The sequence below is a fragment of the Grammomys surdaster genome, unplaced genomic scaffold (assembly GCF_004785775.1).
Source record: "Grammomys surdaster isolate TR1022 unplaced genomic scaffold, NIH_TR_1.0 126187, whole genome shotgun sequence".
Lineage (NCBI taxonomy): Eukaryota > Metazoa > Chordata > Mammalia > Rodentia > Muridae > Grammomys > Grammomys surdaster.
The window spans coordinates 2,718,336-2,745,565 of NW_021620993.1; the positions used below are offsets into that span (position 1 = coordinate 2,718,336).

The window sequence follows — 27,230 nt, forward strand, 5'->3', positions numbered from 1 at the left end:
GGTGTGTGCAAGAACGGCTAATGCCTGCTCAAATCAGCGGTAACGATGGCTCACGAGGCTTATTATACACTGAAAAGAATATGTAACAGGATACTAGAGAATAGGCAGAGTTAAATACTGAAAGATTTTTTTTGCACGATTTGTGGACATGATACAAAGGCATTAATCTAAGGCAAATTTAAATGACAGATACATCCTAGAGTTTCTAGACTGGTCACTAGAACAATAATAGTAAGTTATACAGGAATATAAGTTACTGTTGGAGAAAGAATTATGTATGTATGTATGTATATATGTATGTACGTACGTATATACATATGTATGTATACAAATACACATACACACAAACAAGAAGAAGTGTGGACAATAAAGGAAACTGGAAAAAGCCAAAAGCTGTTCTTTGAGACAGCGGCTAGCATTGCTGAGGAAAGAGGAGAGTGAGGGAAGCAGGAGCCAGCAAAAGAGAGTGAGGGGGAGGGAGCAGATGGAAGCACACACACACACACATACAGAGAGAGAGAAAAAGAGGGAAGGAGGAGAAGAGGAGGAGAAGGAGGAGGAAGAGGAGGAGGAGGAGGAGGAGGAGGAGGAGGAGGAGGAGGAGGAGGAGGGAAGGAGGAGGAGGAGGGGAGGAGGAGGAGAGGAGAGGATGCCTGAGTGATACAGAGTCTTAGCACCAATGGTCCCCAGACATTAACAGTGTGAGATTTTCATCCTGGGAATTACAAACATTGAGATTTGATTTGGCGGTGGTGCTGGAAGCAGAGGGTGACTTCGAGGGAGATTCCATGTCTGCACCAGAATCTCATATCTCTATTGAACAAACTTGTCTCCACTCTGCTGCTACCTTCTATAGCCCACTGCTGTCTGCAATAACTTTTTAAGGCCCACCCTGAAGAGTGCTGGCTTGGGCTATTTGAACTATTCACATGGGGAATCCAAGGTATGATTTCAAAGTGCAAACCGCAGGCCAGCCTCAGACCCAGACCCAATCTCAGACCCACACCCAACCTCTGACCCAGACCCAGGCCAGACAACCCAGACCCAGATACCCAGACACCCAGACGCCCAGACGTCCAGACACCCAGACACCCAGACTCCCAGACACTCAGACACCCAGACACCCAGACACCCAGACACCCAGACACCCAGACACCCAGACACAGACCCACCTATTCTCTGGACCCACTGGGAGATTCAAGCTTATCTTGCAGGTCTAAAGGAAGATCTTGGGCGCATCTCAGCTGCAGTCCTAACCTAACAGCCTGATCTCAGGTAAATCTCTTCATTTGTCTGCCTGGTTTTCTCGTCTAGCAAATGGAACTGGTGATCTAATTCCCTCTTGTGGCTGCTATAGGGATACCTATGTCCTTAGAGGGTTCTCACAACAGAGCTAGCTAAACAGGAAGGAAGGAAGTCAAAATACCTGGGGGCTGTGGACCTGGGACCTCTGAGGCTCTCCTTGTTGCACAGAACACCATGGTGTCTTCTGTTCTTTCTGCAGCCAAGCTCTGTCTCCCCCTGCCCTGTTGGTGTGTGCTTCCTGAGGCCCTGTGGTGACTGCACAGACTGGTAACATCGTACTAGCATCAGCCTTGCATGTGGAATCTTCCAAATCTAAGGATGGTCCTCCAATCACATCTGATTTCTTAGCCCAGGATGGCCCACAGGCTCCTGTGATCAGTTGTCTTGAAAACATAGTCACCTGGACCTCTTTGTCTTCAGCGTGTCCCTTGTCTCCCACCATGTTGGAGTTTCCCTGGGAGTACCACTTTTCTTCCCCTGGATCCCTGCTCATCTGCAGGATCTCCCTCTCCAAGCCTTGGACCCTGCCTACAAGGTGCTTGTTTTCCCCCTGCAGAGCCCAGACCATGTCTTCTATCCCTAGCACTGTGTCTTTTATCAGTCCTTTATAACTGACCCCGAGCTCTGAGATCAGAGCCCTGAGCTCTGTGTTTTCCAGGGTGACATGCTTCATCCTGCTCCCGGCTTTCCTGACACTTTCAGACACCGCCTTATGCAGCTGACCCAGGTCCCCCTTCAGTTTCTCGTTCTCCTCTTCCAGCTCAGAAATCTTGCAGTAACTCTTCCTATTGCACTCCTCCAGGTCAGACACAGCCTGCAGGCACTGCTCCAGCTCGTGCCTGAGACGGGCCAGCTCTCCCTGCAGAGCTTGGTTTGCCTGCTCCAGCCTCAGTGCCTTGGCCTCTTTTCTTCCGTGCTTCTTTTCACAAGGGCATCCTTCATGGTGACATCCTTCTTGGTCTCCCTGAAGCCTGGCATTATCAAGTGAAACCTGACTTCTCTCTTTCTTCGTGTTAGCAAGGAGCTGATGGAACCGGCTTCCGGACTTATTTAGGGTACACCATGTTGTGGGGAGCTGGTTTCCACCCAGTTCTGCAGGTCCCCTGTTGGATTTATCCCCATTGAGTGTGGCTCCTGGAAGAACTTCTCCATTGCATAGGACCACATCCTTGTCCAGCACCACTTCCTCCTCATTCCTGTTGGGTTTTGCATTCAGATCCTGGCTGACTGATGCCTGCTGAAAGCACACACCCTCCTCTATGTCCCACCACCTGTGAGTGTCACTGTGGCGCTCTCTCATCAGTGCTGACATCTGCTGGGGATCTCCACACACAAGTTTCGGGTTGTTCAGCTGCTGGAAGCATGCCTCCACCTCCTTCTCCAGTGTGTCTGTCTGGAGGGCATACCTGTCTTGTCCTGTGATCAGAGCCTGTGAGGAGGAAGGACCTTCATTGCTGGCACCTGCTGAAGCCAGTCTGGAAAACTGTAACAAATCCTGATCTTCTGTTAGTATGCACTGTTTCTGACTCACATGGGTTTTGAACTCACGCTGCTCGGGGCTCACAGAAGCCGGGTCTGATGCCACTCGGATCTGCATCTCCTCTTGTTTTTCATCCCCAGATCTCTCCTTCTGTAGGAGCTCAGTGACTCCAAAGCACAGCTGGTGGCCCAGCTTGCCCTGTGCACTCCTCCAGACATCTTTGTCCTTTCCTGCTGGGAGCTGACTACCATTTGTCCTTGGCTCTTGGGACCCATGAGCCCTCAAGCTGGTGGCCTTTTCCTCCTTCTCTGGAGACAGATTTACCAAGTGTTCCCAGCCATGTCCTTCCACACTCTGTCTCTTGCTCAGGGAATCAGGACACTCCTGTGACCTAGAGGCTGCCCCACGCAGAGGGAGTATTAGACATTCCGAATGAAGCCAAGGAAAGGGGGCCACGGCCTGGTTATCTGCGGCCCTGCCCCCTTCCTGCATGCTATCTGGGCCGTGGACCTCAGTGTCCAAGGACTGCTTCTCACCGCCTTGCAGGAGCAGCAGGCATCTGTCATCAAGCTCTGACTTTATCCCACCCAAGGATCCCATCACCCCCCGCTCCTCTGCACTTTCGACTGAAGGCCCACTTCCCTCTTTCCATGTGTCTCTTGGCCCCTTGAGCCCTTTTGTGAGAAATGGGTCATTGGAAATGAGTGGTGACTCCTGGCTGAGGGAGGTGTCATGGCTCCTTGCCAGATTACAATGGCAGCCAGGGTGTGTCAAAGCTCCAGTGTCAGGTGAGGGCGTGCTGTCCAGCTCTTCCTGGGTCTGAAGTTCTTGTAGAGGACACTCCTGGAGCAGGGGTGGCAGTAAGAACTCTGGGTCTCCAACAGGTTCCCAGAGCTGCAGCCTGGACGTAGGTAACACCAGTAGGGGTTCGTGGGCTCCAACAGTTTGGAGATTCTCTGAAACTCCTGCCAAGTCCAAGGAGCAGAGTGGCTCATCCATGCCTGACCCTGGGGGACAGCTACACAGCAGCCGAAGAGCCTGTGGATCTAGGTGGGACTGGACAAGAGCGCCCTGCAGGAGGAGAAAGGAGAGGAAGTATGAAACAGGCCTGGCCTGCTGAGTCCCACCCACAGGATCATGACCCGCAGTACTCTCTGAACCTGCTCATACGGCTGTGATGTGTGCATGTCCTTTGCATACTCTTCCACCTCACCCGGAGCTCCTCCCACTGCCCAGGATTCTCCTTCTCCCAGATATCCTCAAGAAACATCCCTTTATCTCAATCCACATAGCATTGCCTCCTCACAAAGATCCCCAAGCCCTTGTAGCACCCCCTGGGCATCCTTACTTATCTTCTGCATACTACACCATAACAGATCGTACACACATGTCTATAGGGTGGCCCACACTCCCTGTGGCCCTTTCCTATCCAACGTGGTCTCCACGAGTGCCCCAGAATGTAAAAAGTTATTAAAGAGCTTTGATTCTGCAGGAGGTATGAGCCACCCTGTGGCTTGTAGCTGCCATCTGAGGTGGCATAGATTGAAAACACCAATCACAGGTGGCCAGTCACAGGTGGAAGGTTCTTGTACACAGCATTATATGGACTCTCTACTCCCCCAGGGGTACGGGCTGGTCTTTGTTTTGCTCCAGGCCTGAAGCAGTGCCAAGCTCACCTAAGGGGTTTCCTAGACTGCCCTGAATATTTTTATAATCATTTATACCACATGTCTACCAAGCAAGAGAGATGCCTGGTCACAGCACCCCGGAGTGGAGCAGGAGACTGGGTGCCTGATCTGGGCTCCCGTTTTCTACCAGCCCAGAGCTTCCCGGTCTCCCTGTGCTATAGGCAGCTGTGGGGAGATGGTCAGGCCCTTGGCAGGGACTCTGACCAGCAGGAAGAAGCTTAAACCTTGCCTCTAATCTGGGGGGAATCGTTTGGCTTCAGGAGCCCAGACCTGCATTTGTAAACTGGGCATCCCTAAATTAAAAGATCTGGACTGGGCCTCAAGGCAGCAGTGACATGCAGTTCTAACCCAGTGATGAGATTAGAGACAGTAGAATTAGCATAGAGACAGACATAGTGCATAACAAAGGACACGCATGAAGGGAGGAAGAGAGAGAGTGTGGTCCATGATTCTAGGGATGTGGGTTAAGCCTCTGCTTCTCAGTCATAGGTCTTGGAGCTTTGTTTTCATCAGCAATGTGGAGCATGGGGCTAGAAGGCATCTGGTGAGGGGGGGATGTCTCTGGAAGCCAGGAAGTGTGTTGGCCCAGAGATGGAGGTCTAGAAGCCCCCTGAGGATGTGAAGGGTTCATTCAACAAGGAGAGCACAGATCTCCCAAACTTTTGAAGCACTGAGACTAAGTGACATCCCTGATGTGTTTCTGAGCAGTCTATAAACAGGATGAGTGGTTGGCACACAGGGCCCCACCTTCCTGTCGTCACATGACTCTTTAGGGCCAGGTGGAAGGATGGCTCCTGGAGGCAGGCCAGCTCTCTCTCTTGCTGTGTGGAATTCCTTCCTCTACATGAAGCCAAACTGCATGAGGGGATGATGCTTCAGGAAGTGAGTAAGTGAATACACAGATGTGTAAATCTATGAATGGAAGCATGCATGTACGAATGAGGGTCAGAACCAGAGTCATATCAGGATACCACTTCCAGTTCCCAAGACCAGATGTTGAAGTGGCACAGAGTGCAGAAGAAGGAGACTGGAGCTATACACCTCTGGGGCTGGGGAGCTCCGGGGAGTTCCAATACCCCTCAGGTCTCATCATCTCTGGATAAGGCAGCAGTGCCTGCTCTGTGGGTGGTCAGGAGGGTCATTAAGGCAACGTGGGTGTCCTGGGGTAGCCCAGTCCAGGCATACTTATTTGGGGCTTCTTTTCACCCCACCCTATTCCTCGGCGAGGTCTCAACACACTGCATGCCAGTCCTTCAAACTTTCCTCTCAATCATTTCCAGAATATTCTTCCAAATCTGGAGCTTCCCACCATGCACATAGCAGGGCCACCTAGGCCCACTGATCCTTATATCCAAAAACACCTCTGGCCTCACCTGTCTACGCTCAGACCCTGTCAGGTCCCTCTGAAGCTTGCCTCTGTTCCTTGCTGACACCATCATGTGGGAGTCTGGTCCATCTCTAACACAGCTAGGGGGCTCTTCTGAGAGCTGGCCTAGAACAGCAAGACCCTGAGGTTAAAATCACTCATGGAAGGTCTATTACAATGGCCACCAAGAACCATGTCAGCTGACGGATGTCTCTCTTGACTCTCTTTTAGCCCAGTGACTCCTGACAAGCTCTACACTTCTGCCAGGTGAGGATCCAAGGCTGGAAGATGTGAATGACTGCCAACCGTGAGCAGAGGAACTGGTTCTCAAGGTACTTCTGTGGACCATAGCTGGGTGTATGGGGGCTAGGATGGCCTCTGCTTATCATGGATGTCTCTGTGAGGATAACGCCCCACTACCAATGTGCAGTTGAGAGTCAAGTGCGTAAGTTTAATTGGACAATTATCCTAAGCTAATGACATCACACACATGATTCTGCCTTGACCAGCTTTGTTAAGCCTCTCTGTGCCTCGGCTTGTCTGTGAGAGGATGAAACCACCCCGCCCAACACTGTACTAACATGAAGACTAACATGACCTATCAGAGGGCCGTCAGGAGGCCCCTCTATGTATCACAGCATCTACAAACCTGCCAGGCCCTGAAGTCCAAGCACATCACTGTGGCAACCGTGGCTGCTGCAGGGATCCAGCACCTCTGCCCTGAGTGGAGGCAGAGAATCGCTCCGCGCACAGCCCAAGGCACCCTTGAGAGAGACAAAAAAATTGAACAACCATAAGTTCCCATCTGAAGTGTCCACTCCATGCCGCTGCCTATGCTCCCCCACCATAGCAATGGTCAGATGTCTCCCAAAAAAGCAAACTCAGGTCAGAAGGCAGTGGGCTCAAAGTTGGTCAAGGGGCCTAACAGAGGACATTGGTTTACCAGGCCACACAGTTCCTGTTTTCTCTTGAGATTCTTTTAGTAAGTTAAATGGGTTGCAGTCTGTTCTTGGAGTAGTCTGTCCATACAGACAAGAAACTGTCTGGTAGGTCCAAGTCCCAGCCTTGCTCTTATGTGGTCCTTCAGTCCCGCTGGAAAGTTGGCATCTGCTCAGGGATTTTGAATGCTCTCATCTTTCCCTTGTGAGCAAAGTCCCAAAGGTGACAACAGCTAGTGACTCAGGCAGTGCCCCCAGACCTGCATGGGGCCAGCTGTGTGGACATAGAGGAAAATATCCACAATGATCCTGGGGTACCCCTACGGACAGTTCCAGCTGTCACGACCCTCGTGGGCTCTTGGCCCTGACATGGCAGCCTCCTGGCCTGCCACCCTGCTGGCCACATTCTCTATCTCTAGACCTCTGCACAGGCTGTTCCTTCTGCTACACTGGAGAAGGGTTCTAACAGCCAGATAATTGTCTTACAGGCCTTTTTGTAGTTGGCTCTTGGCCCTGTCACCATTCCACTGAACATCTGGCCAGCAACTTACACTGGAGAGCAAAGCAGGCCAGGGTGCCTCCCCTTCTCTCCCTTCTCCTGTGCAGCAAGATAAAAACCCTGTCTCCATCTCAGGCATACACCTTGCTCTGTGTTCTAGCCAGTGACTGTAGGCCCCAGGTCATGGGCAGGACTGTGACTGAGCCAGGGGATACCTGAGTGGCCCTGAGCAAGGACACACAACAGTAAGCTTCTGCCCCTCATCTGGAATCCTTTTTGCAACAGTTCAACCTTGGGAGCATACGTCCATTCTGGATGATACTAGGTAAGGGCCTAGTGCCCCGCAAAGTCCCCTGTGAGGCTTTCTTTAGCCTTCCTTGACCTTTCCACCAATCATGTCCCCATCACCCTCCCCCATGTCCCCTCTTTCCGTCACTCTGTGCTTGTGAACTCATTATCTGTGCAACAGTTTGTACTGCAGCCTTTTACTCATAAACCAAAGCCTCCACCCCTGGCTGCATCGTAGACTCTTAGAAATCATAGAAACACGCTACTGGCACTGTTTTGGAAGGTTGTAGAACCCTCAGAAAGTACAGCCTTACTGGAGAAAGTAGGTCACTGGGGGCGGGTCTTGAGGTGTTACACACTTGATAAGCTAGCTCCATTTCCTGTCCACTCTCTGCTTCCTGAGTGCAAACACAGTGTGACCAGCTGCCCCATGGCCCTGTGACCGTGTCTGTTCCACTCTGCTAGGACTGTACCCCCACATTGTGAGATAAAATAAGTCCTCCTTCCCTTAAGTTGCTTCTTGTCAGGTATTTGATCACAGCAATGAGAACAGTAAACATCTGTTCATAGAGTCCATGGTCATATAGACCCCATGGCTGTAATAATAATATTAATTCCTATAAGGATAATAGAAAAGTTGGTTCAAGAAAATAGTGATATGGTAATTAGTAGTTCCCCAATAAGGTTGATGGGTTGTGAGAGACCTAAATTAGTGAGACTTGCTATAAGTCATCAGGTTGGTATAAGTGAGAAAGTTGTTTTTTTCTTGTGGCATTTAATAAGCCCTTCCCAAAGGCTTAGGTTTCCAAAGGGCCAAACAAACCCTGGAGAGCAGTGGCCCCTTCTGTTTTCTTTGTGTGTTCATGTATGGGCATATATGAATGTGGTGTGTGTGTGTGTGTGTGTGTGTGTGTGTTGCTGGGATCCTCACACATGTTCACAAGTGCTTTATCACTTGTCTTTGGGTTTTTTAAAGAGTTATTTATTTTGTTTTATGTACACATTATCGTGTCTGAGTAAATGCTGGATCATGTGTGTCCAGGAGCCCTCAGAAGAGGGCCATGAATTTCCAGAAGTTGGAGTTACTAGTGGTAGTGATCTACTCCATGTGAGTGCTGAGAGAAAACCCTGGCCCTCTACAAGAGCATCAAGGGCTCTTGACTACAGAGTTCTCTCTGAAGCTCTCTCTATTTCTCAATGCCCCTATTTTCTATATAGTGAACAGTAAACCTGTCCTGACGCAGTCCTACAGAGGTGCAAGCAAAGGTCATTTCCCAACAATGAAAATGTTCCCACAGCCATTGCCAGGGATCACTCTCTACACACTGAGGACAGGGAGATGCAGACAGCATCCAGCAATGCCCATCACTTCAGCACCTCAGAGGACATGGTGACCTTGAAAGCCCGACTTTTCTTTCATCTGTGTACATTGGCCTCTCTCAGTGGCCCTGCAGACCAGGTCATGGTCATCTATCTGTCTTCTGATATAGCTCTTTAAAAGCCTAAACCATTGCTGCTTTCACCTGTATCTGTATCATCTCCAGGCTCTTGAAGAGCTGGTCCACACTCAGATCACCTCCGAGTCCCAGGGTCCAGCACTGTGCCCGGGGCACTGCAGAAGTACAGTGAACACTCCCAGAGAAGTATGATAATGCACACCACCCCAAGCAAGTGGCATTTTCTACCCACCACCTTCTCCCGCTCCTTTCACCAGCTTCTGCCTTCTCCCAAACTCCTCCCTGGTGGCCTCAGAGGACTTAGCTTTTAAGCAACCTATTCTGAAAGTTCTCAGTTGTCCAAGCTTGGGCAAACTGAGTTCACTCCTCTAGACTCAGCCTAGAGACAGGGGCACCAGCACTTCTCTGGCTGCTTTCCAATGCCTAAGAGAGCAAGCATGTTGTGGCTAAGAAGCAACCAACGTGTCCTTTCACAATGCCTGCCCTCCCTATACCTCACAGCCCAGCTCCCAGACTCCATGAGCACAGGGCTATCTTGGGGCGGGGTGGGGGGTATGCCCCTGCAGACCTGGCTTCCTTCATGTCCTGGAGCATGTGACTCTCCCTCCCTGCCTCAGTTCCCCCTTCTGTAATAACTGATAACTGATAAGGACTCTATCACTTTGACAGCTGGCTGCAGTGAAGACAGCCATGCCGGGTGAATGGCAGCTCTGTGGAGATTGCCTGCTGCACACAAGCCCAAAAATACTCACTCCGAACTTGTTTCCCAATCTCTGTTCCTCAAAGAAGTACAGCCACATGAAGATACTCCCTAGGACTGGAGCAAGTGGCTTCCTATGGTCATTTCCTTACTGGGCGGCTCATTCACTGAGCCCCACAGTCCATGGGTGCCAGACGCATCTCACGATGAGAATGCTGAGGCACAGAAGTTTAGCAGCCAGCCTAAGGCTACCCTGCCCAGTCTGGATGTCTACTGTCCCCTAAGTGTGATCCCCCTACAGTTCCCTATAGGAGTACCTTCCTCTCTTCAGCAAGGACCCTCCCCCTTCTGAGCATTGTCTTGCATGTCCCACAAGTTCCTAAGGGCGGCCTATTTATTTTTAAATCTGCACCAGACAGCATGGGGACCACAATTTGTGGACAACTTAAGGAACCCACAAGAGACATCTTTCAGTTTTGACAGTCGAAGCTGTATGTGAGATGCAGTTCCTCGGAGCACAGGGCCTTCTGAAGAGAGAGCATGTAACACTGACGTCATGGATGCTTGTGACCAATGATGGCTTTTCAGCTAAGGGCACAGATCCTACAGGATCCAGCCACTGACAAGCCCAAAGCCCCAAAGAGCTACTGACTCTGGCCCCTGAGCAAAGGACCAAAGAGGGAGGCGTGACTCCCTTCTGGCCACGATGCTACCTTGGTGTCTGAGGCCAAATCACTTGACCTCCCTGAATAGTTCCTCCATCAGCTTGGTGAGAACAACCCTTGACACAGAAGAGGTTAAAGGGGAGAACAGGAAATGGACAAATAACAGCAAGACCCTGCCAGCCATCTAGGAACCTGCTCTTCTCAGAGAAGGGCTTTGAGGAAACAAAGCACTCAGTCCCAGCACTCAGAATAATGACAAGATGGGAGAGTAAAGCCTCCGGCCAATTGCCTAAACAAAAGCACATTTACGGCAATCGCAGAAAAGATTCTAAATGACAAGTTCTGTGTACGCATCTTTATTTTCAGAATTACAAGGAGACGATGGTGAGTGTACACTTTGTTTTCCTCTTGGCAGATGAACAAGAAGCACACAGGAGGGACAGGCAGGAGACAGAGCAATGCAAATACACAACAGATCACCGACACCGTTGGTAAGCTCGCCAGGGCATGAGACAAACCGCGGTTATCTGGAGAATATTTGAATTTTTAAATAAGCAACCCCGTATTGTATTGTCTGTCTGGTTTTGTTGTGTTTTTGTTTGAGGCAGAGTCTGAACCAGCCCAGTTTGGCCTCGAACTTGCTATGTAGCTTGAAGTCCTAATCTACTTGCCTCCCAAGTGTTCCCTCTTCTCTAAAGGAACTGAGTTCACTCTGGCTTTATGGGCCCAGTGCTAATGCAGCTAGGATCACCCACCCTGATGCCACGTCCAACTTCCAAGTCTGTCTCTCTACATCGACGTGGCAACAGGTAAGACCAGGTAACCACCCTGAGCCTTCACTTCCTCTCTGTGGTACAAGGATGCTGAGCCTGAGCACAGCTGTCCCTGTTTCCACAGCTTTGAAAGGAAGCTTTGAATACACCTGGCACGTGGCAGGAAGACATTAAACAAAGATATTTACTCTTCTGTCAAGTAAAGAGGAAATAAATGCCCAGCCTTCCCTCCCTGGCTTAAGAAACGTACCCGAGTTGAACGAGATAGAACGAGGAGAGCAGACAAGGCCCAAACCGTTGCAGTCCCTGGACCCTGTGTGCTGCTGCTGGGAATGGAGGCTGCAAAGCCCAGTGGATGCTGGACCTGCCTGGGAAGTTCACAGCCCAGGAGGAGAGGAAGTTGCTCACAACACGGAATGACCACTAGATGGGGGGGAGGGGCTGGGCCAGAGGGGAGGGGCTGGGCCAGAGGGGAGGGGCTGGGCCAGAGGGGAGGGGCTGGGCCAGAGAGGACCTATACTCAGGGTTGAGACCCATCACTCACACAGCTTGCACACTGTCGGGACCCAATCAGTGCCAAATAGATGGATGAACAGCGAGAGAGAGGGACCGTGAAGGGTATGAGGGGCAACTGGCTGCCTGGCAACCGGCTGGATGAGTGGACAGATGGGGAAGATACAGGTGAATAGGAGCACAAGGAAACACAGGTGACAGTGGACAGATGGCTGCCTCCACCCAAATGTTTGTTCTACCCCCCATATTCATGTGTTGTAATACAATCACCAAGGAAATAATGTTAGCAGGTGATTAAGTAGGAACGGACCCTGAGATGCCCCTTACCCCCTGTAAGGACTCAGCAGCCACGAGGCACCATTTACAAACCAGGTCTCTGACACTGAGTCTGTGGGTGCTCTGACCTTGAGCTGGGTGTAAAAGACTAGACTAGTGTTGGGGTGCATTGATTCTTTCCCAGTGTGATAAAACACATGGGCAAAGCAACTTAAAGGATGAAGGGTTTATTCTGCCTCTTCATGTAGAGGCCACAGTGATGGCAAGGAAGGCATGGGACTGGGACAGCTTGGGAGGGAGGTTGGATTCTGCTTCCTCTCAGCTGGATGGGCTTAGGAAGCTCCAGCACTAGAATCTCAAGTGACCCCACCAATCCACCTTGGCCACCCAAACCCCCTCCTAGCAGGCTCGTCTAACCTTTCAGCGTTTTGACTTTGAGGTCCTCGCTACCAAGTTCACTAAGGAGTTCATGATTGTTAGTCTTTGAAAAGCTCATAGTGTTTTAAGTTTTGGGGTTTGTGTTGGGCCACATGCATAGCTATCCCAGAGAGAATGCATCCCAAGGGCTTCAGATTGAACACACCTGTCAGACCTAAGGGATCCCCAGCCTCCCCAAATAGAATCAGCAGCTGAGACCAAGGATTCAAACACATGAGTTTGGGGGTGGGGGGCATTGCATATCCAAGTCCTTAACAGTGTGGGTAAGGGGAAGAACGCCAAGGTTAGCGGTGAGGTACAGTGCAATTGGACATGGGGCTCTGCAAGTGCATGGACAAATGGGAAGACATCAAACGGCTGGCAATATGGGTAGTGCGGCAAATGTGTTGAAGGGCAATGGCGACCTCGTGTGTATGGATGATGGGGCCAGAGACTGAGTTGGTGAAGGATGGACCAGCCTCTGATTCAGATAAGTGATGGGGAAACGACCTTAATCGAGTGGCTGGACAGAAGTCAGAGGAGGACAAGCGATCATTCCTGTCCTGGGTTCCGGCCACTTACCGGGCTACCGTGCCCCAGCTGGGCCCGCAGGCGCCGGTTTTGGTGGGCGAGCTCCTCCACCTGGCTGTGCAGGCCTATCTCCGACAACGTCATCCCATACACGCAGCAGCGCAATTCCTCCAGCTGCTCCCGCAGCTGCCGCTCGGTGGCGCTGTGCTCACGCAGCCTGCGCACCGCTTTCGCCCGCTCCCGCTCCGCGAGCTGCGCCCTGGCTCGCAGCGCGCTCAGCTCTACGATCTCGGGGTCACCCAGGGGACCGGTCAGAAACTGCGGTCGGGAGCTTCCCGTTCCAGGCGACGTGTCCGCGGCATGCAGCTGAGCCAGCAGGAGGCCCGCAGCGCGTCCCAGGCGACGCACATCGCGCTCCAGCCGCTGCACCTGAACCCGCAGAACGCGCTCCTGCTCCCGCACCAGGCCCAGCTGTTGCCGCTGCACCCGCCCGCAACGCTTCAGGGCCGCCGCCTGCCGTGCCAGCGCCTCGTCCTTGCGCCGCAGCCGCTCCTGCAGCCGCCGCTGTCGTCTGACCGCGCTCTCTGCCTCCCGCACCTAGGAGTTGCGGTGATGGGGACGTCAGGGAGTCCCAGGCACGCGCCTTGCTCGCCTTGATTTCTCTTCCTAACATTCCCTTACTTTGTGTGTGGTGGGTATTTTTCATTAAAATATTACACTGGGACCAAAGATGGCTCAGAGGGTTAATGTCACTTGCCACCAAGCTTGAAGACCCAAGTTGGGTCCCCGGTACCTGCATGTTAGGTAGGAGAAAACCTATACAAGTTGGACTCTAACTTCCACTGTGACACATTTATGTGCACCCCAAAAATAAATAAACAACATTTTAAAGTCAAGCTGATTTGAAGTTTGCTGACACTGCAGCCAAGAGTCACCTTCACCTCACCCTTGTCATAGCCCCAAATCTCCATGAGGTCCCTAAGTCTGTGGAAGGGTGTGCAGTGGGTTGGAGGGGCAGTACCCTGCACAGAGTCTCTGGAATTGTTCAGTCTCGACAGTCCACACCGATTTCCAAATACCACAGAATTTTCCAGAGCTTCCTATTTCAGTGATGTGAGCTGAGCAGGAACCAGGAAGCCTCAGCAGCTGCTTACAACTATGAATACCCTGTCCCCATCCCCCCACTGAAATAGAGCTGTCATTAGCCCCACCACACATTCAGAAGCAGTCTATATAAAAAATAATCCCTGCAGCCAGCTCTGGAGCACAGCATGGGTGCCTTGTGTCTGACTCAAGGGCTTTTCCCTCTGTCCCTTTGGCCATCTTGCTGAGCAGGGAACTCCATATCCTGACACGCAGCCCTCTCCCTACCACATACAGTGGACTGGACTGAGGTGCAAACACTGCCTCTGTGGTAAGCTTTCTCTCACCAGCTAGCTGCTTCCCTCTGCTGCCAGAGAGCCTGCAAGTGAAAGAAGCATTTGGCAAAGGAGAAAGGACATGCAAGACCAGCCCAGGCTGGCTTTGTGGGGTAGTTTATTGATTGGATGTGGGGAGGGAATAAAAACTGGAGTCAGGTTTTCTGGGTCTTCCTGACTTTATGATAGTGTGAATTCTGTACTGGGTGCCTGTATGGTTCTGGGTTCCTGAGGACCCATAGCATGGGTGGATGGGCCTTTGGCACCTCTCAGGATTACTAGACCTGCAGAAATGAGGCCTCTTACTTCCTGGGCATATGACCAGAGCAAAGCTGCCACCTGTGACACATGAGATGCATTTTTTTTTAATGTCAAAAACCTGTTCACACAATACTGACTCTCACATTCCAAAATCTCCACCAAAAACATAAAGGCTAGAAGTTAAGGTTGGAGAACGGGCTACAGCTGGACCTCATGGGACTCTGACCAAATCACTGAATCTGTAGATGGGCTTCTTGACAGGTCTGTGAGTACATTCTTGTTGCTCTTTGCCTCGTGCTCAGCTTGCCTTCTTAGACAGCTCAGGATCTGCCCAGGGATGGCACTGCCCACAGTGGGCTGAACCCTCTCACACCCACACTCAAGACCGTTCCTCACATGACATGTAATGACAACAGAGAAGCATGTGAAAAGGGCCTATAGCTCCCTGGGATCCCCAACACCCCTTACCCCACTAATGCAATTAGTAGCTTGCATGTCACCCTTACCCTTCATCTGCCACCACACTACAAGCATCTCCACTGCAGGACTGTCCCTCACTCCCTGGGAATCCTAGCTGTACAGACAGCAAGGCTCACAAAACCCTTACAGTGTCTCCTCAGAAAAACCACATGCCCCAGTGCAGAGGCACAGTCTACCCTGCTTCTAGGAAGACTCCCCTAGGGTTGAGAGGCTAAGGGCGTGTGAGCCGAGGGTCCAGTTTAACCCAAGTCTGCCTCCAGTGATCAGGGGAAAGATGAGAGTGACTGCAGGCTGGCCCCTGGTACCCAAGGGCTGAGTTGAGCTGAGCTGGACTTCCCACCTTACGTTTTTGCCTTGGTGAACACCATGCCATGTACCCTGGTTGTCCCATAGCTTCCCACTGTCAGAGACACAAAGGACCATCATATATGTTACACACACACACATACACACACACACACTCAAAGACACAGCTGAATGAGACTTGAGAAACAACACCCCCTTTAGTGCATGCCTTGCCTGTTCATGTTGAGGTCACATCCCATGAATGAGCTGCACCCTACAATCTTAAAACCCCTGAGCTGTGCTTTAAAGAGTAATCCCTGAAACCTGGAAGCTGGGTGCCCAGGCATCACTGTGTACCTATTGCAGAGGTTCGGGTGCACCTGCTATGTATTCCTTCCTCAATATGGCCTGCCTCACCTGGCCCCTGGAGGGTTTCTTACAATTGACAAGAATGACTGGTGCAGATAACATTATTAAGATGCCCTCTTCTCTGATTGTTCTATGTGTATCTACTCATTTAGCTCATATAACCACTATTTTACATAAGAGGAAGCAGACCCAGGGAGGTGGTGTCACTTGTCCAATGTCACACAGCCAATTCAGCAGTAGAACTAGGGTTTGCTTCCACAACATGGCCCTGAACCACTCACTTCTTCTTCGTGGGGCTGTCTATTGTGCTCTGCCTCCCTACTCCCTGAAGCTTCAGCTGTCTTCCTTGGGCATCCTAGTGCCAGCCCTATGGCTAGTAGGTTGTTTCTGCAATGACCCCTCCGGAGTTCCTGCTCTATCTACCAGCCTTCCCCGCCCTGCACATACGTCTTTTCCTGGCCCTCCACAGCGTGTTGGTCTGCCTCATCCCCACATTTGAAATACCTTTCCCAGCAAAGTCTGGGAAGTTCTGTACCCAGTTCTCTGAAGCGTCTCTTCCCACCACACCCACAACACACCCAAGTCCCTCCTCCACCCAAGACCAGGTGAAGATCTTCCCTCTGTCCCCACCTGCATGCACCGATTTGAAGACAGAAACCTGCACTGGCCAACTCCTGTGCTCAGGGACCCAGGAATGAAAAAGATACCAACACCCAATACCTCCCTGGGAGGCCTGGGAGGCAGGCAGGGAGAGGTCAGACAGAGAAACTGAGGCCCAGGGTGATCACATGACCAGGCCCTGAGAAGTGGAAGGGATACAAACCTGGCTGACCAGTGTCCCCTTCAGTGCCTGCAGCTGCTCCTGGACATGGAGTGTGGTGATTCTTTCCTGAGCCACACAGGCACTCAGCTGTTCCACCTTCAAGAGAAGCCTCCTCTCTGACAGCTCTAGCTCCTGGACCCTGCAGGAACAGAAGCGGGAAACACTCAAGGTAGGAAGTGAAGATGGATTGTCCAAGCAACTGTGTAAACCCCACCACCACCAGTCCAGCTCAGCTGCTGGTCTAAGGGTTTCATTGTAATCCACTCACATACCTCTTCAGCTTGGGCTAAAGCTCCGTAGCCCAAACTGGTCTCAAACTCATGGTCATTCTCCTTCCACTTTCCCAGCACTTGGATGACCAGAGTAAGTCACCAAACCAGCCATGCCTCTCTCATTAGAGCGTCTCTGTTCTACCTCTAAGGGCTGGGAAGATAGCTTAGTGGGTAAGAACACTTTTTCAGTGAGCATGAGGACCTGAGTTCAAATCCCCAATACCCACATAAAAGCCATTCTTGTAACTCCAGCACTGGGGACAGAGACAGGCAGACCTTAGGAGCATATTGGTCAGCCCGCTGAGCGAAAATGTGAGCTTTCAAGCAATTAGGTAGACAGTAATGGAGGAAGACAGGCTGTGTCCTATCTGGGCCTCTCCACAGACGCAGATGAGTGCTGCATGGATATCCACACTACATATGGGTGTATACACACACACCAGCATCCCTTGCCACAGAATTCAATGCTGTGTGTTTGTTTCTCAGCCCTATATGAATACCAAGAGACACTGAGTGGAGACCGACTGGGAGCTTTTGTTGCACCATCAGACAATGCAGCCTCCAGGTCATAGATTTCACACAGGAGAAAACCAAGGACCAAGGAGAGGTGATTATATCCCAGGGTCACATAAAATTGTGGATCCCAAGTTGATCAACCCTACTCACTGTTGCATCCCATTCTGGCTCCAAACTTACAAATACCTTCTAAGGAAATGACTGAGAGTCAAAAGGTTTCTGTGATAAATACAGAAACCATAGCTATGTCGGTGTGGCTTGTACTTCCACATGAGATGCTCAGAGTAACCTGTAGGACTGACACAGGGAGCATCTGAGCCATGCAGGGCTCTGTGCTGCACAACAAGATTCTAGAGACTGTGCCTAGCCAGGAGGGGACAAACCCTGACTGCAAATAGAGGAGGTGACACAAGCAGGATGCTGGGAACATTTGAAGGGGAAGTTAAAGCAATGCCCCCACCAGATTAACCGCCAGATGAGAAGTTTCCTTTTCCTGTTCAGTGCCAGCCTTGTCTCCATGCTAGGTAGTGTTAGCTGGAGATATCCCTCTATCTACCACCTCTGAGCATGTTTTTTTCCTTTACCCAAGACCAACCAGTGACCTTCTCCTCCAGCTCAGACCTTGATCCATTGGGAGGGCCAGGCTCCATCTTTACAGCCATGGAGGCTCAACTGGGTTAATTTACCTCTATGACCCTCAGATTGTCATCTGTAAGATACAGGCAGCTGTACTTTGCTCACAGGGTTTTGTTAAGATGAAAGGGAATAGTCTTACTGTTTAAGATCTGACCAAGGGTTTTCTCTCCTCAGAGAGGTCCCACTATCCCTCCTGAACAAGTCTTCTCAAGATAATCAGTCAGGAAGTGAACTGGCGCCTTCTCACTGCTTTTCAGAGTCAAAAAGGAAAAAGTAAGCCATTCTCTTTATTTTGGGGAGCTACTTGTGCCCTGACCTCAGAAGACAATCTTCTCCTGAATCAATCAGCTCAGTGCAGTAGCCGAGCTGTGGCCACAGATACACCCAGATCCTGGACCCTGCTGGAAAAAAATGTCGCCCTTCACGTGTACAGAAGGCTGTAGGGCAGGTGAAGTCAACTCTGTGACAGGAGATGGCTCCTGCCACCACGTGGTCCCAGCTAGTCAGAAGGAGGCCTGGGTGGAGCTGACTGTGGAGAAGAAAGCCACAGTGCCACTAAGGCACCCTGCTTTCTACAGCTCGGAGGTGGGCTAGGAGTCGAGGAGGGGTGCTCAGCTGAGGAGCCTGAGTCTCAGAGGTGTCTGGGTGTGACCCTACTAACAACTTGAGCTAAGCCTGAATCCTAATTTCCAGCCTTCAGAGCTGTTAATCAACCACATCTGGGTTTCTGTTGCTTGGTTTTCTGTTTGTCTGTCTGTCAGTCTGCCTGTCTGCCTGCCTGCCTGCCTGCCTGTCTGCCTGTCTGCTTTAGAAACACTATGTGAGTGCAGATGCATGCGTGTGTGAGGCCAGAGGTGGACATGGGGTGTCTTCCTCAACCACCCTCCACTGTTTTTATTTATGTATTTATTTTGAGACAAAGCCTCCTACTGAGTAAGAAACACATTGTTTCAGCTGGCCAGTGAGCTCCTTCATCTCTGACTTCACAACACTGTGGTTACAAGCGTGTACCACCCTGGCTCTTACTTGGGTGTGCAGGATCTTATCTCAGGTCCTAGTGTTTTTACAACAGGCACCTTCCAGACTTAGCCACCTCTTTAGGTTGTTTTTAAGCCACCAAGCATTATGGGTGCATGCCTATAACCTCGGCACCCTGGAGGGAAAGGTAAAGGGATCGAGAGTTCAAGACCATCCATGGCTGTAGAGCGAGTCTGAGGCCAGCACGGGCTCTGTGAAGGCCTGTCTCTAATCCTACCATGCTACTTCCAAGAAAAGGTACCAAGTTTGTGCCATTTGTCACAGCAGCCACAGGACTAGGAAAAAGGCAAGGAGTTGTTTGTTTGTTTGTTTGTTTTTCTGACTAAAATAATCACTTGAGGCTTGTCAACATGGTACCACAGCAGGTGCTGTGAATCTAAGAGATTCTGTCATGAATATATGGGCCCACAGGGGCCACAAGCTAGACTCCTGGGTACCTGGAATCAAGTCTTACTGCCCTAAGGGATGCAGAGGCACAGTCACACAGCATCCCAGGCCTTGCCATCTCCTTCATAAAACAAGTAGAGTACTCACCACGGACATCTGCCGAGCAGGCAGGTCTGATTCAGAGCAAGAGGGGCACAAGTGCCCAGTGTGACTTTGCTACATTAGGTCAGAAATGACTGTGAAGCATAGTTTAGTGAAATGAGAGTGGGGTTTTTTTTCAATCCATTTTCTAACAATTCAGCTTGTTATTTTTATGTTTTATCCATCTCTTTTAATTAGTTAATTCAGTTGTTGTTTTTTTTTGAGAAACAAGCTGACACTGTAGCTTGGGCTGCCCCATGACTCACAGAAATCCTCCTGGCTCAGGCTCCTAAGTGGTAGGATTCCAGGTATAAGCCTCCTTACCCGGCTCTGTATTATTTCAACAACAACAACAATAATAACAATAATAATAATAAATCTTTGGCATGTTAACATTTTTTATTTAATTTTTTTTTAATTTTGTGGAGCCTAGGAGAGCAATGCATGTGTGTTAGTCAGGTGACAACTTTATGGGGTTAATTCTGTCCTTCTACTATGAGGGTCCCAGGAATTGAACTCATCTCATCAGGCTTGGCGGCAAGCACCTTAGCCCACTAAGCCATCTCACCAGCCCTACATGTTAACTCTGTGGCTGCAGCAAGTCCAGTGTGTACTCCCAGCCACTCGCTGCTTCCTAGGGGACCAGACCCTCCAGGAAGTCTCAGCATTCCTAGTGGGCCATTTAGACCCTGCAGCTCTTCCTGTCCCCGACTCTATTGCTCCCCCATCTGGAAAAAGAGACAATAACATTCTATACATCACAGGCCTCAGGAGAGTCAAAGTTGGGCCAGAGTGGAGGCCAGAGCGGTCATTTTTCTCCTTCATCCCTGCCACAGATCCTACCTCCCTATCCCTTGGCCCTTCCCTGAAAGATGAGTACTATACCTTAGAAGAGAACAGTGGATACAGCCTCACCCTGGGCTCCAGCTGCAAAGGCACCTCTGCCAAGGTACCCCATCTGACTGTGGGGTCAAATCAATGAATGCACAACACGGAATGAAACCCTCTGTGAGCCCCAATTAACCTGTGCTCTCTTCATTAATTACTTGAGTGTCTGTTCACAGTGACAGAAAAAAAATAACTAACACACACAGTCTCAAGAAACCCCCCTAGGACCCCACTGCCACTCTTCCTGGCCACCACTAGGAGAACAGCTTTCCTCTACAAAACCCATCCGTCCTTCATGACACCCCCACCTTGTCATGGGCCTATAACAGTACAGCCAGCTGACCATGGAAGCTGCCTCTTGAGAAGAAGAAAAGCAGAAAGGGAGGGAAGGAAGAAAGGGGAAAGGAAGGAGGGAGGGAGGAAGGGAGGGAGGGAGGGAGGGAGGGAGGGAGGGAGGGAGGGAGGGAGGGAAGGAGGGAGGGAGGGAGAGACGTAAATCATTGGAAGGACTGGGGTGTGACCAGGCAGAACAGTACCGCTCTAGAATATTCAAGGCCTTTCTATCCCCAACATCACTAAAGGAAGGGAAGACAGGAAGAGTGGAGGGGAGTAGAAGAGAGGAAAATGGGGGGAGGGAATGAGAGAAAAGGGAGGGAAGGTACCATTAGGAAAAAGCCAAAGAGGATAGGGGTTAGAAAAAGACCTAGATTCAAATGGCCATTCTGGGTCTGTGTTGATTCCACCAGGTAGCAAAGCCCATATGAGAGGTTCAGCAGAGAAACAACAGCGGGGGTGGGGGTGGGGGCTGTTATCCTGTACCAAGATAATGGAGGAGCTGGGAGGCCAGACAGAAATGACAGACAACTGGTTCAGCAACTCTGAGGCCACTTCTGTTCCTGGAGCTAAGGGACTACCCAGGGGAAGTATGTGACCAATGTTTGGGCCAAGCCACACAGCAGAAGTTGGGTCCACAAAGAGAAGCACACATCATCTGGGCACAGCCATAACAGAACGCAGGTGATGGGAAGATGGGCTTCTCTCCTTCCCCCTCACCACCGGTGCTTGCTACTGGCTGGACCCAGAAGATGATGATCGAGCACAGAGCCGTGACAGACAGAAGTGAGGGCAGACGACCACCTGAGGCTGGGTCTACACCGCTGATGAGCCTGGAACCTGAGCTGGAGACAGGATTCAAAGGACCATGTGTTGGGGGCATCCCCCAATGCCCCCTCTCCCCACACAAGAGTGCTCACAAGGTTATACCCACCTGTTCCTCAGCCCTGACTCTGATATCACATGCTTGTCCACAGCTGCCAACAGCTTCTGCTCTGAGGATTCTAGCTGCTCCCTGAGCAGCCCTGTGTCCAGGTCCAGGCTGCTGGCTGTTTCTGGAAGGCATCCCTGCTCCTTGTCACTCTCCTCCACGTCTCGGAACACCCAGCAGGTGTCAATCTTCACATCCACATTTATCCCATCAGAGCCATCAATGCTGGGAGCCCTGATGACATAGCTGAAGCTTTTCTCAGTCTGTCCCTGGGCTGTTGGCTCCATCCTGGAAACATTTCACTGGCCCAGACTTAATAAAAATGGAATGAGTCTACAACACGGACTTTCTGTAAATTCTGAGGTGGCTACTGTGCCTTTGGATTGTCCCGGAAAAAACGTCCTTTGAGGAGAACAAGGACAGGTGGATTATTCATGAGTGGGTAGCTTGGGTTTCATCCACACAAACGTCATGCAATACGAACGAGCATCTCATTTTACAAGCTGGCCTGCTAGAACACACCACAGCTAGAATGAGGCTCAGACCAGCCACCTGGAATTAAATTCTTAGCAATGCGCACAGTGAGGAAAAAGATGGTTTCCAAGGAGTACCATCAGGTTCTCCAAAGCAAACAAAGGTCATTCCCAACCATAATGAATGAGGGTCCATGCTGCTGTTGATCATAACACATACTTACCAAGGACCTAGACTCTGCCAGGCAGGAAGATGGGACATTAATGCCATACCAAGAAGTATCTCACACCTACCTAGTTCAGTTGTCCTGGTGACCCTATAAGGTAGGCATCCTCATGACCATTTTAGAGATGGTAAAATCAAAAGACCTCAGAAGGTGAAAGGGCTTGTCCAAACCCTATAGATGGGAAGGAACAGCCAGGTCTGACTCCACACCGAGAATGCACGTTGTAACCCAGGAGCTGTGAGATCAAATGTGGAGTGACACTGGCCTTTGGACAGCAGAAAACAAGTCCCCGGAGCTCAGGGCTTGGGAAGGGACCCAGAGGATGAGAAGAGCAGGAATGGCGGGAAGCAGCAGGCAGATGTAGGCAGAGATCTGAGGAGTAGGGACAAGCACCAGGCCACAGCCAATAGGATAGGAGTGGCTGGCCACATGGCACACAGAAGAGCCCACACTCACACAGGTACTCAGGGGTCTCGGACATCTCACTGTGAGCACAGTCCATTAGAACCAAGGATGTAGCTGATCTAAAGTGACATCAAGGGGGCTACAGGGGGGAAAACCATACCAGAGGACAAGACGAGGCCGGGAGGTAACAGGACAGTATTATAAAGTAAGAGGCTTTGCTTTACCAGCAAATAATGGGACAGGTTTCTTAGCATGTTGTCCTCAGAGCACGCAGAGGTGTTCGTTCCTGAAGTTGTGTTCCTGGGATCCCTCCTCCACCTCTGCACACAGCTGCATATTCAATTCCTCACCGTTTCCCAGCCTTGCCATAAAGATAGGTGTTTACTGTAACCTTTGTATAAACCCACTTAATGAAGCCAGCGGGTTATCCAGCTCGGCACTGGGTGAACTTGGGGTGACCCATTCTTGGAAAGAAGTAGCTATGGTCTTAAGGCCCAATGGAATTTGGCTGGAAATCATGTGTACCCCACCCCGAGCACCCTCTGGGTTGCTTAGGATGCACCTCACTCTGGCATCATACTCTCCAACAATGAAGTCTGTGACTCTCTTTTCTACCTTTGTATAGAGGCCTTCTGAGTTCCCAACAGTAGATCCCTGGGGGATACTGTGGAGTAAAGGGCTGCAGCCAAGTTGGGACAGGCAGAATTGGCCATGGGAGACACTGGCCTTAAAGGGACAGGAATCACCATAGGTGCTGAGCCTTACTCCTTGGGTTTGAATCCTGTCTCAGGTGTGAATCTGGACAAATTACTGAGTGTCTCATAAAAGGATCTCCAGACACTTTGTGGAGTACAGGCATCCGTGTCTGTGAGAGAATACATGAGTGGGTTTCCACAGCTTGATCAGAGAGCCCAGCACATCCTCAAGCTGAATCCTGGCTGGATGTGATAGGCATAGTGACGCTTCCTGGTCCATGCCCTCAGCTGTCTGGATTGTGACCAGACTTATTGCTTAGCTGCTGCAGGGCCCTGGGCAAGTGGCCAGCACCTTGCACCTTGCAAAGTGACACTACACCAAGTAAACATTTCCTTCCCCTACCATGGGTAGGATTCCCCAAGTACCGGGCATGTGAGCCCCAGAAACACTGGCCACAAGATGCTACCTGCCATGGGAAGAGGTCAGTCAGCTGAAGGTAGCTGGCTCTTCCTGGCGACTCACCAAGGCTTAGAGGGAAAAGAAGGTGGAGCTGGGAAGATCAAAAAGAGAAATGGATGCTGGGTAGAGGCCTGGGCCTGTGGGCCCCAGTTTTCCTTGAGGGGTAGGCCTCAAGAGAGTGGCTGTGAGAACAGAAACCAAAGCCTTAGGAGCAATGACTGAGAACGTGTACCCCACCCCAAGCCACAGAAAAGACACAGGCCATGATTACAGCACTCAGCTCAAAACCTCAGCTCTCAGGTGACTGGATAAGGAGGGGAAGGGGCAGATTCAGCCTTGGAGACCCAGCTCCTTCGACCAGAGTAGGGCTCTGGACACATATTGGGGTCTGTAGAAACCCTTAAGAGGCTTTTGGTTATTTGGAGGTGTTCGTTTGGTTGTTTGGTTGTTTGGTTGGTTGTTTGTTTGTTTGGTTGGTTGGTTGGGTTCGGGTTTGGGTTTTTTCTTTGTTTAATTCTTTTGTTTTTGTTGACAATTTGGTAGAGGAAAAAGACACCAAAGTGCCTGGTGTAGGATTTCCTGCTCCATGATGGGAGTTCCTTAACAAGCTGAGGTTAAGCATGAGAAATAAAAAAGCAATCCATTTGTATGGTACTGGGATTGCCAGGCTCCTGGTGGCCACCTGGCTAGGAAATCCAAAGGAAACAGCAGCCATATAACCCTGACCTTCGGTAAGAAAGACAAGGAGAAAGCAGGCTACAACTCTTCATGGAACATGACCTTGGCTAGGGACCTCAAACATCCCAGAGCATGTAGTCCCTGCCTAGCCGGGGTAGGAAGCAACTGGGAGGGTCTCAGGCTGGGTGGACTCCATGTGGAACTGAGCTAACACACAGGCCCAGGCTTCTGCACAGCACATGCGTGGGGGTCGGGCTCTACACTGTGCTAAGCAGGGGACCCTGACTGAGAACTTTCCCATGACCAGCTATAGATCAAGCAAAGTGAAGAGGACCCAGTAGGACATAGATCTTTCAGCCTTAGGGGCACCCTCTACTTTAAAGCTGCAGGCCCCCAGTCCTCAGCTCACCAAGCCCCAGCCCAGGCCTCCCCGCTTAGCCCCTACAGGCTGCAGCAATAACAGACTAGTCTCGACTCGTCAGATTCTCTGTCCTGCACAAAATCACATGCCACTGGCTTAGAGGACCGGGGTACAGAGGTGCTTGAAGACTTCATAGGATGAGCTATGGGCTTCATCCTCCTAGTGGGTCTGGAAGAAGAAGCAAGAAAAATTCCACCTGCTTTCCTGTCTACAGACTCTGTAGCTCTACTCCCCTGGAAACAACACAGGCGATCAGTGGCAGGAGCTCTGAGACTGTGCCTCCTAGTAGGGACTCTGGCAGCAATGCCTAAGATAATGACAAGGAATTCTGGGTCCTGATAGGGACTTGAGAAGCTTGCACACCTGTCTGTGTGAGTTGCATTCTCAGGCCTGAGTCACTTCCTGGGGGTAGAAGGGGGTGGACACTGGCCCCGACTGAGCTATGCGGAAGCTCCTGGGAAGACCACTCCATGAGGGGCTCAGCTCCTTGCTCCTGCCAGCCGCTGCTAGGATGTCAGAGGGCCTGTGGGATGATGCAGGTCCACCCATCCCGCTGTGGTCACAGAAGCTCTTCCACGAGGCATGGCCTGGGATCTGTCAGTTGTGTTCCTCGGAGTCACAAGGACACTGTTTGTCTGCAGCAGGGAAATGACTGAGCTGGGAGTGCCCAGACAGGTTGACTGCAGAGTTAAGGCCACTGTCACATAAGGTGTTGAGTGAAAAAGCCAGGCAGACAAGGAGGCTGCCCTCTCCTTCACAGTATGTAGGGACACAAGGTACAAGGACCACACTCCAGCACAGCCTGCAGGGATTCTACACAGGTGGTTGCAGGGACAGAGTGGTGGACTTCTCATTGACCCTCTGGGATGCCCCAGGATGACTGTCTACAGAAGTCAGTTGAATCGTGCCCCCCTGCATCTCCTATCAGAGAAAGCAGGCATGCTTTCCATTTTCCTGTTACCCACACTCCTGCCACTCAATGACTCAGATGCCTGTTGTCAAAGATAGGTTCCTTGGGATTTAATTAAGCCACTGGGTATCGGTATGTTGCAAAGGCTGGGTTTGTGGGTCACAGGTGTTGGGGGACTCAGACTTCAGCAGAGAATCAACACTTCTGAGCCATCCTGGTGTGTTTGCTTCAAGCTGGAGCCTTCACTGGAATGACCTCCTTTCTGGAGAGCCCCTCTTCTGTCCAGAGCACTGCCCTCATTTCTCTGTCTTTGGATCTGGCTTCCCTACAATGTCAGGTCCCTGCTCCATGCTCAATGGGCCTGATCTGAACTCCAATCATTCCGCTTGCTTCCAGAAAATCATGGTGCCACTCACTTGGTCCTATAACTAACTACACAGCAAGAGGCTTCATCTGGCTTGCTGCCGCCATGTCCCATCTCAACTCACCACAAGCTCCTCCACCCTGACTCACCGTCCTATCCTTTATTCACACTGTCAATCTGATGGCTAACATTCTCTCCATCCTGAGTTTAAGAGCGTATAGCCACATAGGCAGGTACCTTTTGGAGCTGCCCCATCCTAGACTGACATCCCAAAGTTACTTCTTGGGGAATTTCCTCTGGAAGTTGACTTCTAGCACCTAGTTCCCAGTGAACTTAGGGTATACCATCCCTTATCCTATCCCCTGTGCTCTGGGAGGCTCCAACATCCAAGAAGATGACTGCACTCTCTACCAAGGATCCTGGGCAGTGAAAGCTCTATCTATGGTAGTTTTCTCTATGGTAAAGGATAGCCCTGGCCTCAGACCTCAGAACTCAAGAGCCTCTGAGTACTGCACTACCAGCCTGAGCAACTTTTTTGCCCCTACAAATTACAACAGATAGCTTGGGTCTGTTTTCTCAGTCCCCACTTCTCCCTGGTCTGAGGCACAGCCATGCTCTAGGACTTAGGCAGTGTCACACCTATACAAGTGTCGGAGCCTTCAGCTTTCCTCAGAAATCTACAATCCACAGGGTCCCCACATTGGCGACTCCAACTCTCTCTTGCTGGCCACCAGCTGCAAGTCCAGCTGTGCATGGAGTCAGAGGTTTCATTGTTGCTCTGTCAGACAGACTCTAGAAGAACATACTCAGTCCATGGAGATGTATGTACACCGGGCAGAGGGGCTGTCTGAGTCCATCTAGGCACAGGCAGTGCCTTCAGGGAGGCACACAGCACGGGGACAGGGCTGTGCCTATCCCCCAAG

The 27,230-nt window shown here is 50.9% G+C and overlaps 1 protein-coding gene across 1 annotated transcript in view; it reads right to left on the bottom strand.

Annotated features, from left to right (window-relative positions):
- Window positions 1–22,369, bottom strand: part of CUNH4orf50 (chromosome unknown C4orf50 homolog) — a 92,571-nt gene extending 70,202 nt beyond the window's left edge. Inside the window, exons 1-6 of the mRNA XM_028758292.1 lie at window positions 21,678–22,369; window positions 16,533–16,671; window positions 12,948–13,493; window positions 6,489–6,603; window positions 5,847–5,965; window positions 1,427–3,856 (exon numbers count right to left, since the gene is read on the bottom strand). Of these exons, the coding sequence (XP_028614125.1) occupies window positions 1,427–3,856; window positions 5,847–5,965; window positions 6,489–6,603; window positions 12,948–13,493; window positions 16,533–16,671; window positions 21,678–21,961 (3,633 nt within the window). The 5' untranslated portion in view covers window positions 21,962–22,369. The remainder of the gene's footprint in view (window positions 1–1,426; window positions 3,857–5,846; window positions 5,966–6,488; window positions 6,604–12,947; window positions 13,494–16,532; window positions 16,672–21,677) is intronic.
- Window positions 22,370–27,230: the final 4,861 nt, after the last annotated feature.